The sequence below is a fragment of the Gracilinanus agilis genome, chromosome 5 (genome assembly GCF_016433145.1).
Source record: "Gracilinanus agilis isolate LMUSP501 chromosome 5, AgileGrace, whole genome shotgun sequence".
Classification (NCBI taxonomy): Eukaryota; Metazoa; Chordata; class Mammalia; order Didelphimorphia; family Didelphidae; genus Gracilinanus; species Gracilinanus agilis.
The window spans coordinates 42,772,792-42,790,544 of record NC_058134.1 but is presented as its reverse complement, the minus strand read 5'-3'; the positions used below and the strand labels follow the sequence as shown (position 1 = coordinate 42,790,544).

At 37.9% G+C, this 17,753-nt stretch overlaps 1 protein-coding gene across 1 annotated transcript in view; it reads left to right on the top strand.

Annotated features, from left to right (window-relative positions):
- TOPBP1 (DNA topoisomerase II binding protein 1) overlaps nt 1-15,185 on the top strand; it is a 54,998-nt gene extending 39,813 nt beyond the window's left edge. Inside the window, exons 21-28 of the mRNA XM_044677656.1 lie at nt 2,911-3,131; nt 5,209-5,375; nt 5,524-5,635; nt 11,529-11,692; nt 12,898-13,035; nt 13,892-13,981; nt 14,148-14,309; nt 14,735-15,185. Of these exons, the coding sequence (XP_044533591.1) occupies nt 2,911-3,131; nt 5,209-5,375; nt 5,524-5,635; nt 11,529-11,692; nt 12,898-13,035; nt 13,892-13,981; nt 14,148-14,309; nt 14,735-14,878 (1,198 nt within the window). The 3' untranslated portion in view covers nt 14,879-15,185. The remainder of the gene's footprint in view (nt 1-2,910; nt 3,132-5,208; nt 5,376-5,523; nt 5,636-11,528; nt 11,693-12,897; nt 13,036-13,891; nt 13,982-14,147; nt 14,310-14,734) is intronic.
- The last annotated feature ends 2,568 nt before the right edge of the window (nt 15,186-17,753 follow it).

The following is a 17,753-nucleotide window of genomic DNA, read 5'->3' as shown; positions in this document are numbered from 1 at the left end:
AATGAAAGAAGGGCCTGGCCACAAAGTAGGAGGACACTTGGGTGCTCTAGTTTTCTATTCTCTTTATGTGCTAATACTTTAAAAAGGCAGCATAGTGTAGTGGATAGAACACTGAACTTGGAGTTCCAAGAGTGGCACAAGCTATATGACCCTAGGCAGGTCATTTCTCTCACTTCCATTTCATCTATGAAAATCTATTTCACTGAAATGTTGTGATGATAGAATGAGATAATATATGTAAAGAGTTGGCTGACATTATAGAACCTAAGACATTAAAGCACAAAGAAGTTAGAACACTACATAAATTTTACTGTTATTTTTTAGTCTTCAACATTATATTATTTAGAAATTTAAAAAAATTTTTTTACTCTATTCCATATTCCCAGATCTTGGCATTCTTTGACATATGAACTATTTCTGTAATATTTTAACCTTCATTTAATGATGACTATAATAAATAGAACTAGACCTTACCCTTAAGAGGAAAAAGCGGGTTTTAGGTTGGATATTAATATTTAAAGGTGTGGTCCCCAAGGAAATGAATAAATACCAATTCCTAAAACGATTTTAGTAATGTATTCACAAAATATAGGAGAGAGTAGAAGTAGAGATGAGAAGAGGGTAGAGTAAGAGATCTATTCAGGTCTGGGCTTTACTCTGGCAGGGCTTCAGAGGCCCAGCCAGAGCCTAAAAGTCAATTAGCAAGGGGTTTAGTCACTAGGGCTTCTCCCAATCAAGGGAGCCTCCCGGAGGCTAGTACCTCCAGGGAATTTAAGGTAGTCAGTCAGCCTTTTTCACTCGCCATGTGTAGTTCTAAGGGAAAGATTTAAGAACAGTCTCACCAAAGTCTCAGGGTCCCAGCCCCAGAGCTCCTCCAAGTCTAAGCCATGAACCAGAAGCGCCAAGCTGAACTCACTGAACTCTCTTTTAAAGGGGCCTCTTTTGTGTGACTTCTTGTGCCTTCCTCCTAGTTTACGTGTCCAATCACAACAGCCGCTTTTCTTAGGACTGCCTAGGGGGCAGTCAGTCAATTCTGATTTGTCATCCACTCTAGCACATGTGGGTCACAGACTTCCCAACTTGTGAAATAAGTGGGGATGTTCTCACCTTTGGTAATTAAATCTAAAATTGGGCAGGGTAGATTTAATTTCATTATCACAACCCCTGTTTAAAAGTCACCTCTAATGCTATTCAAAATTTATTCTCTTTTGGGGAGTCACAACAATATGCCTATGCCTGTGAAGTAACTGAGGTTTCAAGACTTATAGTAGACAGAATGGTAGATTTCTTGATCCAGGACTCTATAGATAGATGTATTTAGAGAAAATGATGCTTATTGTGAGACAATTAAAAAGAAAATAAACAACATTCTGTATAGATAGGAATAGAATCATCTTCTAATACCATAGCATATATTTTGTTATGAGGAACCTATCTTGGATCCTCATAGTTCTTTGGCTAATAGAGTATTCTCATTATGTGATGATAAAATCAACAAGTCTACATATTGAGCCCTTATCTCTTCATTGCCACATCTCCACCTGGATGTCATACAAACATCATTGGAAATTCCCAAGCAGAAATCATTGCGTTTCTCCCTACACCAACCCTTCTACCTTCTCTGTTTGTGGTCAAAGACATCCTCATATTTCCAGTTACTCTTATTCATAGCCTAGCTCTTAACTTCTCTCACCACCCATATCCCATCAGTTACCAGACTTTGTTCAGTAATATCACTCACATCCCTTCCCTTCTTTCTATTCCTTCCTCAATCACCACCATTAAGACACATAATCTCCTCTCACCTGAATTATTGTAGTAGTTATTAGATTTTCCTTCAGCCTTTCTCCCCTTCTTTCTATCCTCCATATAATTTTAAAATTGACATTCTTAAAACAGTGTGGCTTCCCTACTCAAGAAGTTTTATAAGCTCCCTGTTGTCTGTAGGATAATATGCAAACTCCTCTTTTAGGGATCTAGAGCCCATCTTTGTAGACTAATGACACATTACTCTCCATTATCCATTCTATATATCATCCATACTGGCCTAGTCGACAATTTGCCCCATCTGTGAGATCCTACTCCCATCTCTTGTCTTTGTTACCTGATTTCCCCCATGACTGAAATGTTCTCCCCACCTCATCTTGGAATTGCTGGCTCTCTTTAAGGTTCAACTCAAGTACCACTTCCTTTGGAAATCTTTTCTAATTCCCCAACTGTTAGCATTATACCCTCTTCTGTTTTATTCCCTCTCCTCCCCCTAAAATTAAATTTACTTTGATATACTTGTCCATGCATATGTTTTTTCATCTACTAGAATGTAGACTCCTTGAGAGAAAAAAAACAACAGTTTAATTTTGGTCTACATCCTTGGTGTCTAGTACAGTGCCCAAAACATAGGTGCTTAATAAATGTTTGTATTAAATTGCTGTTGTTCATTTAATTTATATTAATAATCTGAACACCTACCATTATTGATAGAATAACTACTACTGGAGTTTACTAACAAAATGACCTAAGAGGCACTTCTAGGACAGACATGATCAGTTCTCAATCAATGACAGATTTTTTGCTTGTCATTTTATTTATTACAAGAGGGTTCGGTCCGGGGGGTGGGGGGGCAGAAAAAGGGATATTCTTTCCCCCCCCCTTCCCATCCCCTCCAAAAGAAAAAAACAGCCTGTCACTTAAGACTAAAAACCTTAGAAATGCTTTTTTTTTTAATTGCCTATAATAAGATAGAGAAAATGCTCTTCCTAAGAAATTGGAACAAATTTTGTTTGATTCTATTATTTGATTGGAACAAGTTAAAGAAATAAAATTCCAACAGGAACTAATCTTCATGGAAGTTAACAAGATGGGTTTTGCCATGGCAGAGTTTGAACATCATCTTCTACATGTGTTCTTTAGGCAATCTCGTCAAGCCATTGCTGATGTCAACATAGAGCCTTCCCAAAGTGAACAGATCATTTGGGATGACCCCACAGCCCGGGAAGAGAGAGCAAGGCTGGCCAGCAACTTTCAGTGGCCCATCTGTCCCACCCAGTATCCTGACCTTCAAACCAGCATAAAGGATTTGGAAGATTCCCCCTTCCAGGAATCTTTGCGTGATTCTGCAGTTGCTGAAAATGGTAGTGAAATAATTCCTCATTTCATAAGGGTGTTTTTTGCTTACTAAAATACCAGCTTATGGTAGCAATGTATAATTTAAAAGGAAATGAATGGCATTTTATGTTTATTCTACAGTTTTAAATCTAGAGAGAAATAATTCATAAATGTGAGGTATTTCACAATAATGGTAGTTCATTTTCTTGATTTGAACTTTGTCTTTCAACTTAATATGTGCCTTTGTCTAATTTTCTTTTTTTATTTAAGCTTTTTATATGTTACAACATAAGTTTAAAATTATCTATAAAGGTTTCAGATTATTATGTGGTTGTTTGTCTTTTGAATTTGCTCTAAAATGTCATATTTAGAGAGAGCCATTTTTCAATATTGCTTAAGTTAAGCAGCTTAAATAAGGAGTTAAACTTTTGACAAATAACATGTAAGAAATTCACATTCATAAATTTCTGGAGTCTTATAGGAATAGCCCTATCTAAATCTCAGACAAACTAAAACTAGAGAATGGATATGGTAACTTCAGAGTTATTGCCATATGAAGTTACCATATAGAAATACAGATTTGGTTTGGAATAATGGCTAAAAGCCCCATGGAGGTGGGATTTGAAAAAATATCACAAGCCCAATTATCCTCCCACCCAAAATTGGTGTCTGATGGATATTGATAGTCCTTCATGATTCTTTTCCATCCTACACTGATAAAAATACACTGATCTCTCTCCTAACACCCTCTTACAGGCTTCATGTCATTTATGCTTTTGAAAAAAAATTTTTAAACATTTTTTCCCATGGTTACTTAATTCATGTTGTCTCCCTTTTCTCTTTCCTCCTCCTTCCCGGAGTTGACAAGCACTGGAGGCTATTACAGGGGGTCTCAATGGACCACCTACACATAAGAGAAATGAAATTGTCACATTGGAGCTTATGGCCAAAGCTAGGATTCAGTTAAAAGATGGTATTGCAAAAGCATTTTTCTTGTTGTGACCATATCAGAAAACCTCATGAATTAACAAGTCCTGACCCTCTAGCTATAAGAAAGAATTGGGGGGCAATCCAAATTCCTAAAAGTCCATCCTTTGCTGTACTGGCTGAATAAACAATTGACCAGCCTCTTTTAAAGGTATTTACATTAGGGGCAGCTGGGTAGCTCAGTGGATTGAGAGCCAGCCCTAGAGACGGGAGGTCCTAGGTTCAAATCCAGCCTCAGACACTTCCTAGCTGCGTGACCCTGGGCAAGTCACTTGACCCCCATTGCCTACCCTTACCACTCTTCCACCTATAAGTCAATACACAGAAGTTAAGGGTTTAAAAAAAAAATACTCTACTTAAGGTATTTACATTAGCATTAAGCTTTCCAGTTAGCATTTCAAACAACCTTAATTGCAGTAGGACCTCATTATCTTCCCTCTCCCCATCCTCATCTCTAGTTATATAGCCATGAGTTTATGAGCTTTATCTGTAATAAAGACTTGAGCAAATTTATTTTTAATCCGGAGTTTGCCCCCTTACTTGTCACTGACCCACATCCATCATGTATCAATGTGTAATGATTTTCCTAATAAATACCTCAGGCTAGAGCATCAACTCCAGCACTCTGTTCAGCCCCCTTCCTTTGGCTTCCGGCTTCATTCTTCCATGCTGATTTGCCCTCCCAGTCAAAAAAATATATATATAATCACTTAAAACCTATTTCCCATTTATGCTTTTTTTATCATCTTGCTTTCAGCTTGTTTCTTTCATTGAAAAGCTTTCCTTTTTATTTTCTAACTATAATACTTTTTTACATCAAATACATTATCTTTCTCTAATACTAAGGTTCTCACTGCAAATTCCTTTTCAGATTGAAATTGTTCAATGATGACAAAAGGCAGAATTTAGAGAAAAGGAAAAAACTTTGTCCCTTTAAAGCTGACAATTTTTTTTTTAATCCCAGAGACAGGGTGGCAATATATTCTGCATGTGCTTTTGGCTCCCTATAGTGTCAAACTGAACCTTCTTAAAGACTTGAGCAAACTGAACCTTCTTAGAATTTATTTCTAGTCATGTTCAGATATCATCTTACTCCTGCGTTTTATTGCCCCTCAGCTGTCTGTGATCCTGGAGACACATGTATGACCAAGACCCCAAAAGAACCAGTTTGTGAAGATCTAGAAATCACCATAAAAGATAGCCATCTCATTCCTACGCCACAAGCCCCCAGCATTGCTTTCCCCCTTGCCAACCCACCTGTGGCTCCACACCCCAAAGAAAAAGTAAGGCTAAAAAATATGTTCTTGTTGTGGGAATGTGGTTTGTTTCAAATATTAAATACATTATTTGTCACTTTTAAAGAAATGTGCTAAATATACATACGCTTAAAAGGCAAACATTTTCTAAATCTGACATTCTGTTTCATTCCAGACAGTCCAGGCAGAGGAGACACATGAAGAATTAGAAAAACAATACCGATTTCAGCTCTCCTCACTTAATCCTCAAGAACGAATTGATTATTGTCACCTAATTGAGGAATTAGGTACCAATATTTGCATTCGGCCTCCACGGTAGCTTTGTTAAGTAGCTAAATGTTGTAAACTTTTTTTTAAAGAAAAATTGAGAGAGAAGTAGTAATCTGCTATAGGTCTTAAGATGAGTCAGCATCAGAGTTAGAACCAGAACCATCTTATTAGTCCATTTGGTCATAGTATCAAAGAACTGATAATTAATCTTCCAAGGTTTGGGCCCTTGTGCTTGGTGAATGTACCTTGCTTTAAACCTTATATAAAACTGATGTTGAAATAGACATGTAAAAGGTAAAGTCACCTTTTAATTAATTTAATGTCACAGGAATAACCACTGAGCAACTGAAGCTCCCTGGTGAACCTGAAATAACAGCTTCAAAGTCCCTGTAGTAAAGCTCTCTAGATGCTTTGACTTGAACAAGCTTAATCATCAGGTCTCCCAGGTTACATTAGTTTAGAAACTTTAGAAAGCAGAATGGGTGGTGGGAAGAGAGAATGTTTTTGGAGAAATGGCCACAGAAATAACAGGCAATAGTCTGATTTTTGAGATAAAAGCTGAATGCTTCCAAGCACACCGAGGGGCTATAATGACAGCCTGCAGTGGGTCAATCAGCAAGTCTTTATTGAGTGCTCACTATGTGCCAGCCACTGTGCTCTAGGGTACAGTGACACAGATAAAATGGTGCCTACCTTCAAGGGGTTTACAATCAAATACATTCCCACAAATTAGTATACTTAAATAAAAATGGGAAGGCCTTAGTAGCCAGTGGGGAATGAGGAAAGAGTTGTATAAAAGGTAAAACTTGGGTCAGCTTAGATAGTGCAGTAGATGGAAAGGCAGGCCTAGAATCAAGAGGTCCTGGGTTTAAACCTAGCCTTAAACACTTTATAGCTATGTGACTCTGGGCACGTTACTTAACTCCCACTGCTTAAGGTCTTTATCATGTTCCTGCCTTGGACATGATTTTTTTTTTATTATTGTTCAGCAGAATTTGAAGGTAACAAGAGATTCCAAGAGGTAAAGGTGAAGTGAGACTAGTTAAGATATGAGAAATGGCCAATGTAAAAATATCAAGGTGAGAGATGGAATGTCATTTAAGGAATGGCAGGATTGTCCGGTACAGGAAGAGAAATCAAGTCAAATACAAAAGGCACTGGGTACAGGCTAGTTATAAAGAAATTTAAAAAGCCAAGAGAGTTCCTTTTTGGGGGAAAGATTAGAGCCTTTTAGGTAGAAGTAGCATGGTTAGATGTGTACTCTAGGAAATGAGCAGAAGCAAGAGAGATCAATGAGGATACCACTGTAATAATAAAGGCCAGAAATGATGAGGGCCTGAACTAAGGTGGGAGCTCTGAGTACAGGGTAAGGCAGGGAGAGGACAGTTAGCAAAAATGATGTGAGGGTAGAAAGAAGATTTGGCAAATTATGAGATAATGGATAAGGAGGAGTCAGGATGACATGCCGAGATTGTTGGTAGACCTATTATTCAGACGTCTACTTTGAAATAATCAAGAGGCAGTTAGAACATATGTGACCTTGGATATAAAGATTTGGGGAGTCATTTACATAGTAATGGTGTAATTAAGTACAAGTAATGATGTATAGAGAGAACAAAGAGAAAAAAAACCTTGGACAAAACATTAAGATCTACACTCACAGTTAGGGGACATTAGATGAATAAAGAACCAGCAAAGTAGAGTGCAATGCACTTGGGTAGGTAGGACAACCCGGAGAGGAGAGAATATTCAGGAGAGGGATGGATGTCAGGTGCTACTGGGATTTCCTAGACTCACTAGTGAACCTATGGCACGCATGCCTGAGGTGGGGGGGGGGCGCTCCCCTCTCCCTCTCCATTGCAACTGAGAACATTTCACACATGATCTGCCCCTCTGCTCAGCAGTCCACTGGGAGCGCTTCTTCCCTCCCCTATCTGGGGTAAGGGAGTATTTCACATGTGTCATGAGGGTTGTAGTTTAGGCATTTGGGCTCTAAAAGGTACCTAGCATGTGTGATTGGAGAAAAGGCTACAAGATTAGCCAATTCCTATCAGTAAGTTTGGAGAGAGCAGTCTCAGTGGAGTGATGGGATTGGGAGTCAGATGCAAAAGGTAGAGAAAGAACTAGCGGCAACTGGCATAGATAGCTTTTTCTAGAAGTTTGGCTGGTAAAAGGAGAGACACAAGATAACTGCTTGAAGAGATAAGGAAGACCCAGGCATGTTTGTGGCAGCAGAAATGAGGCTAGTAGAGAGAGAGAGAGAGATGAAAGATGAAAATGGAAAGGGGGCATTAACACATAAAGGGGTTGGCTATAACAAAAGGTTTCTTTTCATTAAAGGAAGAATGAATGAGGGGTGATACCAGGGGAGTTTCAACCAGGAGAGAGAATGTTACAGTAGGCTTAAAGAAAGGAATGATTTAAACAACTTCTGTGGAAAGTAACATGAAGAATCAGTTGGGAGGCAGGAATAAAAGGATTGTCTTAAAGATGTCAAGAGTCCAGTTGGGTTTCAAGTCCAAAAAGTTAAATTGCGCTCCATATCCCATGTAGAAATAAAGGAGAGAGAGAATCAGTCTGTGTGTTACATTATAGGAAGATTCCCACCAAACATGCTTAAAACCAGAAGGCTTTGGGCATTTAAAGGGCTTTATCCATTTGAAAAATTCCCTTAATGCCTCCTTCAGTATGTCCTACCTATCTTTTCTTGGCTTTTATTGAGTTGGACTGAAGGCTTTGCCAGCAGAATACAAGTTCAAATAGGTTCTAACATGTTGAAATGGCTCTATCAGAAGATTGTATGATTTTGAAGGAACTACCTTGTAAAGATGAAGAGATTCATCACCAGTATATTTGCCAACTGGCAATGAATTCTTCGACCATGACCCTCCCCACCCCCCAAATCCAAAAAAACCCTATACAATGAACCTCAATCCTGTGCAGACCTTTTCTGTTTCTGTAGCAGTGGTGGCAGAATGACATAAAGGGCTGCACAGGACACTAAAAAATCACCATTTTGATTGAACCTGTCTATAAACATTAACTTTTGGTACTCTAAATGTGATATTCTTATACAGAAAACATACTATACAAGGAACTGAACCATATCTTGACATTCTCTCTATAAATGAAACCAAAGACAAGGAGCTGCAGTAAATGTAATGATGGTTCACAGATTTCTCCTCAAATAAAGGATCCATCCAAAAGCAACAAGAAACATTTCAAGGGACATTTAATCTTCTTAAATTTTAGTATTCATGAGAAGTATTTGCCCCTCCCCCTCAAAAAAGCCACCTTGAAAATATAATTGCATCAGCATCAATTATAGAAGAGAAGGAGATAAATCATCCTCCAAAGAGCTTATTAGGGTACTCCAGTTAAATCAACTTATACTTTTATGCTCATTCTCTTCCTTCACGTGGGCAGAGGAGAAAATGGGTGGGTGGGGAAGGGGAGAGTTTGAAAATGTGGTTCAGGAGTTAGGAATAAGTAAAAGGCATGTAGATGTTATAGAAGCCTCATGCCTGCACACAGTGAATGGAATCAGCAAGTGCTCAATCTGGTGAGTGCCAAATAACATTACAAAAAATGAACTGGGTTGCATTTTCATGGACAGGATAATCCTACCTCTATAGAGTACTTACTACCATGGACAAGTCACTTAACCCTGCTGAGCCTTTAAAATGAAAGGTGTGGGGGGGGCGGAGCAGCTGGGTAGCTCAGTGGAGTGAGAGTCAGGCCTACAGACAGGAGGTCCTAGGTTCAAATCTGGCCTCAGACACTTCCCAGCTGTGTGACCCTGGGCAAGTCACTTGACCCCCATTACCTACCCTTACCACTCCTCTGCCTTGGAGCCAATACACAGTATTGACTCCAACACGGAAGGTAAGAATTTTTTAAAATAATAATTAATTGATTGGTTAGTTGCTTAAATGAATGGTGCTGAACTAGCTGTCCTCCTAAGTGATCTTCCAGCACTAAATTTATGATCTTTTGATTCATTATTGGTGTGGGAGTCATTCCTGAAAATCAGCTCTCTGTATCCAGGAAAATGACTAGTTTCAGATCATAGTTTGACACCCAGAGAAACCCCTTGAAGGTGGTTGTCTCAGATGTGCTACCAGAATTGGAAATGACCTTGAAGAGAGGAAAAAAAATATGGGAGCTACACCAAAAAATACAGAAGAGGGCCACCATGTTTGAGGCCAGACAATTTCATAGGCACTAAAGAGTCATTTCTCAAGGTATGTAAAATTGGGCAGTGGTAACAAATTGGGGTGGGAGTGGGCAAAATCTTAGACCTTGTTATTATTGAAAGAAAGGTAATAGAAAGGAGTATTAATACCAGTACATACCTACTTATATCATCTCTATACAGAAAGGTTATGAGAATTTTACAAGAGCAGCCTCCTTGATGACAGCATTAGAACAAGCAATATTCTTCAGTGGAACACATTTTTACCATCACAAAATTGATTGAAAGATAGAGAATAAAAGATTCTTCTGTGCTGTTTATTGATTGTAAAAAAGGATTTCATTTGATACAATAAAATGTCACCAAAAAGGCTCTCCTTCAATAAGGGATTGCCCATGAATTTGCCAGAATTATACAAGATTGCTTGGAAGATTTAACAGAAGTAAATTCGTTTATCTTCAGATTTCAGGATATAAAACAGGGAGATGTGTGCTTACTAAAGACATTTAAGGAGGGTCTCTCTGTAGGTGATGAATTTGTTCAGATACTCATGTTTGTAAATTATGAGCTAATTATATCAAACTTTAGATCAATCAAAAAAAGTTAAGGCCAAGTAAATCACAGGAGAAAGCCAAGATAGACAACCTGTTGAATTGGGCTATCAGTAAGAAAGCTGGTCTTAGATAAGCACAATGAGTGGACAAACAGGGTAAGGATTATCTTATAGGAAACTACAAAATTATTTTCATGATCTCAGACTTCTCCGTGAAACAGGCCCGTTTCTAAAAAGTGTGTATGTGATGCTGGATTGCAGAGTCCTGCAACACTGCAGTCTCTGAAGAACTGAAATTAAGGATCACCCAAAAGGCAACCGAAAAGCTTCATCAAGACTGCAAACATGTGACAACGAATTATTCAGAAATGGTTTAAAGGATGTCATCAGGAAGGGGGGAGGGGGGCCTGTTTTGTAGCAAGAGTGAGGAGGGACAGCCAGGACACCACTCATGTGCTCCATTGGCAATCCACCCAATGTTAAAAGAATACAAGGAATGTTTCCAGCGTGTTTAATTGATCCTTTATATTGGATTTATGATAGGATGTAAATAGCAGTTACAGGATGAGCTGACATGAATGGTTTACAGTGTTTCTTTGGTGGAAATAACCATAGTAAGGAAATCACACATCTGTTGGATTATTCCTCAGTGATGCTAAATGAACAAGTTGTGACTAGTATGCCTGAAAATTACTTAAATCTTTTTGCAAGGTTCTTGTGCCAGTGTATACAAAGTATATACTAGGTTACTTACTTATGCACTGTTTTAGCAAGCAGTAGGAAGAATAATGGATAATAGACAAAAACAAAAACACCATAGTGTATAAGAGAGTAAATGTCATATCACAGGGGATAAATCCAAGTGCTTCCTAAACCTAAAATGTTTATTTCCCATAGAGAATGTTTCAGGATTGCTGCCCTTGTTTCCCTCTTTTTATTAATGAGTATATTTTGTCTTTCATCATAGATGATATTTTACCATTTTTGTTGTTATGTTTAGTATTTATAGTGAAGAGCTTATTAAATAAGATTTTTTTTTTTTACCTTGTTTGGGCGTCGGGTCATTTGGTTGATCTCTTTAGTCAACAAAGAATTTTCTGACTAGGAAAAATTGCCTTTAAGATTCAATTTTTATAGCATAATTAATTACTCTTTCCTTTAGGTGGCCTTGTGCTAGAGAAACAGTGCTTTGATCCAAGCTGTACACACATTGTTGTGGGACATCCTCTTCGGAATGAGAAATATTTGGCTTCAATGGCAGCTGGAAAGTGGGTGCTTCATCGCTCCTATCTTGAAGCTTGCAGAATAGCTGGGCATTTCATCCAGGTATGTACTCATAATTTTTCTTAGTCATTATTGCTTTTCAGGTAACTTTAACATTTTTTAGAATGATTAAAGGAAGAGAGAACTTAAAAGTTCACTGACAGTTCATCTAGCCAACGTCACTGAATCACTGAATTCCATGGTACCAGAAGTTTTAAAATGTTAATAGATTTACAAAGCAAAATAATAATAGTCCAAGTAATCAGATTCCAATTTTTTTTTTCATTTTAATTGTATTTGAATATATTTTTTACTCTCCAGATTCTTTGTAGCATTCAACAGCTATAATCACATTTGTATGCCAGCCTTGAGCTTTCTCATGTTACTATTATTCCTTGATATTAATTTTTTTTATCTTATTTTAATTTTTTAGAAAAATTTTTTCCATGGTTACATGATTCATGTTCTTGCTCTCCCCCTACTCCCCCACCTCCCATAGCCAACGCGCATTTCCACTGGTTTCTTCATGTGTCATCAATCAAGACCTATTTCCATATCATTGATAATTGCACTAGGGTGGTCATTAAGAGTCTACATCCTAATCAACCCATGTGTTCAAGCAGTTGTTTTTCTTATACGTTTCCTCTCCTGCAGTTCTTCCTCTGAATGTGGGTAGCATCTTTACCATAAATCCCTCAGAATTGTCCTGGGTCATTGCATTGCTGCGAGTACAGACGTCCATTACATTCGATTTTACCACAGTGTATCAGTCTCTGTGTACAATGTTCTTCTGGCTCTGCTCCTTTCACTCTGCATCAATTCCTGGAGGTCTCTCCAGTTCACATGGAATTCCTCCAGTTTATTATTCCTTTGAGCACTATAATATTTCATCACCAGCATATACCACAATTTGTTCAGCCATTCCCCCAATTGAAGGGCATCCCCTCATTTTCCAGTTTTTTGCCACCGCAAAGAGCACAGCTACATATGTACTTAGCTTAATAAATTTTTTCTTTCATTAGAAGGATTAAAAATCTCTGATGGCAAAGTATTCTTATTCAAATTTAAATGCCTTTTTTTTTTATAAAGAGTAGAGAGATTCCTTATCTGCTCACTAGATTCATATCCAGCATGGAGCTACAAAGACTTCTGGGTACTCTAAGTGTTATTTGTCACAGTAGTTATTATTTGATGATTCTGAATCAGACATTTCCTCAGGTTATAATTAAAAGCCAGAAAGAGTCTTTACTAAGGCTAAAATTTTCTAGGAAGAAGAATATGAATGGGGAAGTAGTTCCATACTCGATGCTTTGACTGGAATCACTGTACAACAGAAGAAACTAGCACTTGCTGCAATGAGGTGGAGGAAAAGGATTCAGAAAAAACAAGAGGAAGGCATTGTTGAGGTGTGTGTGTACTTAATATGAATAAAATGTTTGTATGTATGTATATCTATTATGTGTATACCTGCTGAATCTTGGGAGCTCCCTCTGCCAAAAGTAACTTTAGAAAAGAAAGAAATCCTTGCTGGCTACTGACTTACAACACAAATTAATTTTACATATACTATATATGTAGATGGTGTGTATATATGCACACACACACACATATACACAATGTAGATGTTACTTAAGCCAGTTGATTGTAAGCATCTTGAGGGTAGAGATTTTCACATTTTCTCTTTGTATTCATGGCACCCAGTTCTTGTCATATTTTGTTTTATTTGTACATGGTTTTTTTTAAGTATTATTTAAAGTTGGTCTTTATGTAGAAAGACATGTTAGTGATCATTGTATAAATTTTTAGCAATTCCTATATATCTGCATCAGTATGAACTCTCTCTGGCATATGACTAGGCTTTTTTTTAAATGCCATTTAACTTATTCTCAGCTAACAAATAGACTTTTTAAAAAACATCTTAACTGTATTTATTTTTGTATTTTCTCCAAATTGAATTATTTCTCTTCAGGACATGATTTGTTCTATATAGCTCTTAACCAGTAAAGTTCAGAAAGTTCTAAAATAGACGAAAGGGTTTTTTAGGCGTCTTTGGGCCCTTAAAAATAGCTCTGCTTTAGGCCTTATTCTAGTAAGATTAATGCTAAAAATGGATCAAGCTGCTTATTTAATATGCATTCTTTTATTAGGTGCTTGTGATTAGAGACAAGTTATTCTCAGTGTCAGTTTCTAGCACTGAGTTTCGGATTAGAGAAGAATCTCCATTTCTAATTGATATAAACACATGCCTTTCTTTTGTTGTAGGGGGCTTTTAGTGGGTGGAAAGTGATTTTAAATGTCGATCAGTCCAGAGAAGCAGGATTTCGGCGTCTTCTTCAGTCTGGAGGAGCAAAGGTTTGTTGAACTAAAATTGTTTCAAATCACTTTACTGAGATTTTTTTTAAATGAAATTAACCTTTTCTCCATGTGTTTTCTGAGATGGTCATCAGTAAAAGGAGAACATGGGGTTGATCAACTCTGACACAGTGTTTGGCTATCATCCCGCTTGTTTTACTACTAGGTTTTACCTGGTCATTCTGTGCCTCTATTTAAAGAAGCCACACATCTTTTTGCTGACTTCAATAAGCTGAAACCAGATGACAATAGAGTTAACATAGGGGAAGCTGTTGCCCATAAAGTGAACTGCTTGAAGCCAGAATACATTGCTGATTACCTTATGCAGGTTTGTGAAACTTGTTTCATAAATATGTATTAAAAAACTGTAGTTGGATTTAGCTTTAGTACCCTAGAAGGCATTAAGTGAAAAAAGGCCTTCTTCATTATGGAGCTAATGCTTAAGCATGTTTGTTAGATTAGATATGCAGTGATAGCTTGTTCCATTATACCTTATAAACCTAGGAAAAGCAACACATCTCCATGTATCCATGAATTTTTTTCTATTTACTTTTATAATAGCTAGCCCTCACTTGGATCAGAGCCATTTGCTCCATTATTAAGTATTTGTTAAGAATCTTTTTTTCCCAAAGTTTATATTTGTGGTTCTCCCCCATTTTTCATACTTCCAAATCATATCTACTTTAGGAAATTACTGTGGCACTTTGAGAGCAAAGGGATAAAAAGGGGGACACTGTATTTTTTGTTTTACAGGAATCTCCTCCTTCTTTGGAATGTTATTCTCTACCGGAAGCAGTCTCATTCCTCCAAAATAATAAGGAAACTGTGACAGGATTATCACAGAAGAGAAAAACTCCTACAGAAGTAAACAAATTCAAGCGACCGAGAATATATTAACTTGGGTCTGCTCTTTTAGTTAATGTGAAATAATTTAAATAATTAAAATTTGCCATGTTAATTTTGTGAATTTGTGTGGTGATTTAAAAAAGCCTGGATAAAAATTATAGTTGTACTTGGTGCTGACTCATCAGCATCATAGGTATAATCAAATCATTGGGCCTATATTTTTATATAAAACCATGAATCTTTTACATATGGCTTTTTTAAAAAGTATGTATAAATTCAACATGTTGATTTTAAGGCTGTTCTACTTGTTTGTCTTTGTCTTCCTCTAATAAATAAGTTAAAACAAACCCAGACATTGGCAGTGCCTAAAACTATGCAATAAGAGTATTTTTCCTCTTGGTCACTGCATTAATCAGAATTCTTCCGTCTCCCAAGGTTGTTTTTCTTTTCAGTGTTGTCCTGGTTTTGCTCACTTTAAAATGCATCAGTTTAGGATGAGTCTAACCAAGTCTTTCTGACCTAATCTTAAGGCCCCCAGGACCTAGTAGTCTTAAGCCAGAGTTTGCACTTAGCTAAAACCTGTTTAATAAAGCAGCTTTTCGATAGCAAAATTTTTAAAATAAGAATATGACATGTTAAACTGGAGTTACTATTGCAGATATATTAAAAGTATCAAAAAATATCTGCCTCACTTTAGGGAACAAACCAAAATACATGTATACAACACTGTTCCAAGTTCATTGGAGTCTGAATAATGATCAGCAATTCAAAGTTATCAGCACAGAGCTAAGCCACAGCTAAGAACTGTCCAAATTAATAAGACACATAAGTGATCCTCTAAGAGAATGTAAATCTTCCAAAATCTCTTGAGTTTTAACTCAATATCACTCATTTAACATTATAGTACTCTTCAATAGTTATTGATGTTTAAGGAGAAAACTTTCTCTAAAGCATCCTGCTAGGTAAGTTAATTAGTGTATTATAATTTTCCCCAAAGCTAAAATGACATGCCAGCCCCCCAAAAGAGTCTTAATGCTTTCCAAACTACTCTTTGAGGTTGTAAGGACCTGAATGAGCTCTTTTTTGAGAAACTAGATGTCTAAGGACATAATCCCTTTCCTCAAGGAGTTTTAGAGCTTACCTGCAAAGATACACATGCAAAGAATACAGAAGAGGTGTGATGAGTGGTCTAAGTGAGGTGCCTCCAGGGTTCAGGAGCCGAGGTTCCAGGCCCTGGAAGTGGGAAGGAGTTAGAGCTGTCCCTTTAAGGATGGGTTAAGTGGGATAGGGGAAATAACACCAGAAAAATAATTTCTGCCTAAAGGAATCTTAGAAGATGAGACTAGAAAATGTTTTTCACTGATTTATATTAACTTGTCCCTCTCAGTTATAAACATTTTTATGGGCAGAGATGTTCAAATGCCAGATAAGATTGTATAATTTTACACTGGAGATGATGGATCTGAGCAGGGCCACTTAGCAATGATTGCTCTGCCCCGTGCTGCTCCTTAGCTGGGTGACATGAAACACTGGCTCTGCCTGGTTTCTTTTGCCAGCTTTGCCAGTTCCTTTTACTCAGCAAAGGATTGGGGAGTTTAGCAGATAAAGATGGCAAGAAGTGCTATTCTTAAAAGGGCTTTACTTGCTAGCTTCCACTACCAGTCAAGTTCATTATTTCATCCCTTACAAAAGAAGTGAATACGGCTTGAACCCAAGATCTTCATGACTAAGGCTGGCTCACTGCCCATCACACGTGCCATGGGGAGGGACAAAGCACTCCTATTGGGCTGATGGGTGGGTGAAGTGAGGAGTGTAGAGTGGGGGAGGGGAGTGACCCAAGCACTCTGCTCCCCTCCAGATCTGCCGCCTGTGAGCCACCCACCTTCCCCCCTTATGCTCCCATTAGTGTATGTATAAATAAGTGGCTTGAGCAACTTCTCCCCAAGGCCCTCTGTCTTTAGTAAATGAACTGGGGGTGGAGGGGAGAAGGCAGTGCACATTCCCATCTTTGGCCCCTGTGCCATAGGTTGACCATACTGACTAATTAAAACTTAATTTTACTAAATAAATGTGTTTGATTATCAGTCCCGTTTTCATCCAGTGGCAGTTAAGCTCCTCTACAGCATGGATTCTTAGTAACTCAATCACCTTTAATTACATATTAATATGTTTCCATGTAGTAATTCATTCTTCTCATTCAAATATAAAGTCTCCGAGGGTAAGAACTGTGGGCTTAAAATCACTGATCTTTTTTTCCTAACAATATCTTTAGCCAGAATTCTAAGAGCAGTCATTTCACTCCATTTTCTATACCCTTCCTTTGATCAAAACCACTTCATAAGTAAGTTACCAAGTAAATGGAGGACATTAGTGGAGCCAGGAAGTTTTCAAGGTAAAAGCCAAAGGAGGAATGGAGCATCCAAAAAATAAGGGAAATGTAAAATTCCTGGCATGTCATTGTCTACAAATACTTCTGTGCCTTCTGTGTTCATACAGGGTTTGCAACCATGAATTCTCAGGGTTGGAGGAAACACCGACATCCAGTCTGATCCATCCTAAGCAACCCTGCCCCAGCCACGGAACCAGAAATCTTAAAAATCTCCAGTCACCTCTGGAGGCAGCCCATTTCCTTTGTGGACAGTCCTATGTTTTAAAAAATATTTTGTGGAAAATCTGCCTAGTTCAGCTTCCTCCTGTTGCTTTCAAAATAGAAAGTACTGGAAACAGGGAGGACCTTAAAGTTTTGTCTAAGTCCCGTGATAGACGAAGATGGTGCAGTTCCAAGGTCTGGGGACACAGAGAAAATGGTCCTGTGGGTGGAGCTCCAGCCCAATCGGGAGGAGAGGATGCCCGAAAAAGCTCCAAAACCTTCCCCTGCATCACCCAGGAGGGATTGGTGGTAGCCTGTTCTTCCATGGCCTCCAAA